Genomic DNA, 1,660 nt, shown 5'->3' on the forward strand with positions numbered 1-1,660 from the left:
TGTTTTTTATTGCAGCTATATCACTTTTCATTTCTTCTTGATTCTTACATAAGTTATTGATTTTTTTCATCCATTTCTTCTTGATTCTAACATAAGTTGTTGATATTTTCCTCCATCCAGTTTATACACTCTAGGACCCTTATTCTGTATTATTTTTCTGACATATTGCATGCCTCTGTTTCACTTAGCTGCTTTTCTGGCGATTCCTCTTTTTTTTTTTTTCTTTGGGGGTTTCTTTGTCTACCAATTTTTGGTCTCACCAACTGATCTTGATATCAAGTCGTGCAGGGGCTGCTCCTTGGGTGGCAGTGGCTCCTCGGGCTGCAGTTGCTATTTAGGTGGTCGTGGTAGTGGCTGCTCCTCAGTTGGCAGTGGCTCCTCTGGTGGGTGCTGTTCGCAGCAGTGGTGTCTCCTCTGGCTGATTGAGGAGGCTGCTTGCACAGCTGCTGTTCCTTGGACAGGGGTGGGCTGATCACGAGGCTTCTGCTCCTCGGATGGGGGCGGGCTGCGTGGGGCTGCCGTTTCTCAATCGCGGCAGGTTGGTCGTGCGGCTGCTGCTCCTCAGACGGGGTAGGCTGCTCACATGGTTGTTGCTCCTCGAACGGAGGAGCAGGCCACTCATGCAGCTGCTGCTCCTTGGACAGGGGCAGACCACGTGAGGTTTCTGCTCTTAAGCCTGGGGCAGGCTGCTTGCGGGGCTGCTGCTCTTTGGACAGGAGTGGGCTGCTGCTCTTTGGACAGGAGTGGGCTGCTGGCATGGTTGCAGTGCCCTGGGCTAAGGCATTGGGCCGGTAAGAGGGGAGCAGTCTTCAGAACTCACAGGAGCCTGCGCCCAGTGTGGCTGGAGACTGGTTGACCGTGGGACCACAGCCGTGGTAGCAGGTCCCTGGGAGGGGTGTCTGTAGAGTCGCAGGTGTTATCTGAGGGCACCCTGGGTGGAGGTGAGGCCTGGCTCCCAGTTACAGCAGCTCTCCCCTAAAAAGCCTTGGTCTTTGAGGACAAGCTGGCCTCCCATTACTGTTTACAACGGTAGCAGAGGCTGCCTAGTTAGGTGAGCCCATTTAGCCTGCCCCCGAAGGTCCTGCAGGATCTAAGTGTGCCTCACTCACATACACACACACATCCCACATGACCACACACTCCTCTTTTGGTCCCTCACTGACTCACGCTCTCTCACTCACTGCCGTCTTCTTCCTGCCTCTGTAGTTGGGTCTGGGGTGTTATTGACCCGTTCATGGATGGAGTTTCTTCTCCTGGTGTCTGCTTATGAGGCTTGCTCTCTAGCACCTGGCCAGACAGGATAAAATTCACCTCGACAAGACACAACACAAAGGGAACAAAGCACAAATGTACTCACAACAATAATAACCCCACTAAAAGTAAACACCTGAGAAAAGAGAATTAAGGGCTAAACACCTGGAATTAAGGGCGAGAAAAGAGAGCATAAATGATATCGAAGAGAGAAAAAGATAAGAGAGAAAAGAAAAAGAGAAAAAGGGGAGAACATATATACATGCAGAGAAAACACCACAGAACAAACAGGAAACCAAAAAAATTCAAACACCAAACACCCAGCAAAGAGGGTGGGGGAAGAATCTGTAGAGGCTGAGCTTATATACAGAAAATAAGGTTAAGAATTGGATCAATATGGGGAGAACCT

At 50.2% G+C, this 1,660-nt stretch overlaps 1 protein-coding gene across 1 annotated transcript in view; it reads left to right on the forward strand.

Moving 5' to 3' along the window:
• The first annotated feature begins 756 nt into the window (after positions 1 to 756).
• Positions 757 to 1,660, forward strand: part of LANCL3 (LanC lantibiotic synthetase component C-like 3 (bacterial)) — a 51,335-nt gene continuing 50,431 nt past the window's right edge. Inside the window, exon 1 of the mRNA XM_014545374.1 lies at positions 757 to 791. Coding sequence (XP_014400860.1) covers positions 757 to 791 — 35 coding nt within the window. The remainder of the gene's footprint in view (positions 792 to 1,660) is intronic.

The sequence above is a fragment of the Myotis brandtii genome, unplaced genomic scaffold, assembly GCF_000412655.1.
Source record: "Myotis brandtii unplaced genomic scaffold, ASM41265v1 scaffold404, whole genome shotgun sequence".
NCBI lineage: Eukaryota > Metazoa > Chordata > Mammalia > Chiroptera > Vespertilionidae > Myotis > Myotis brandtii.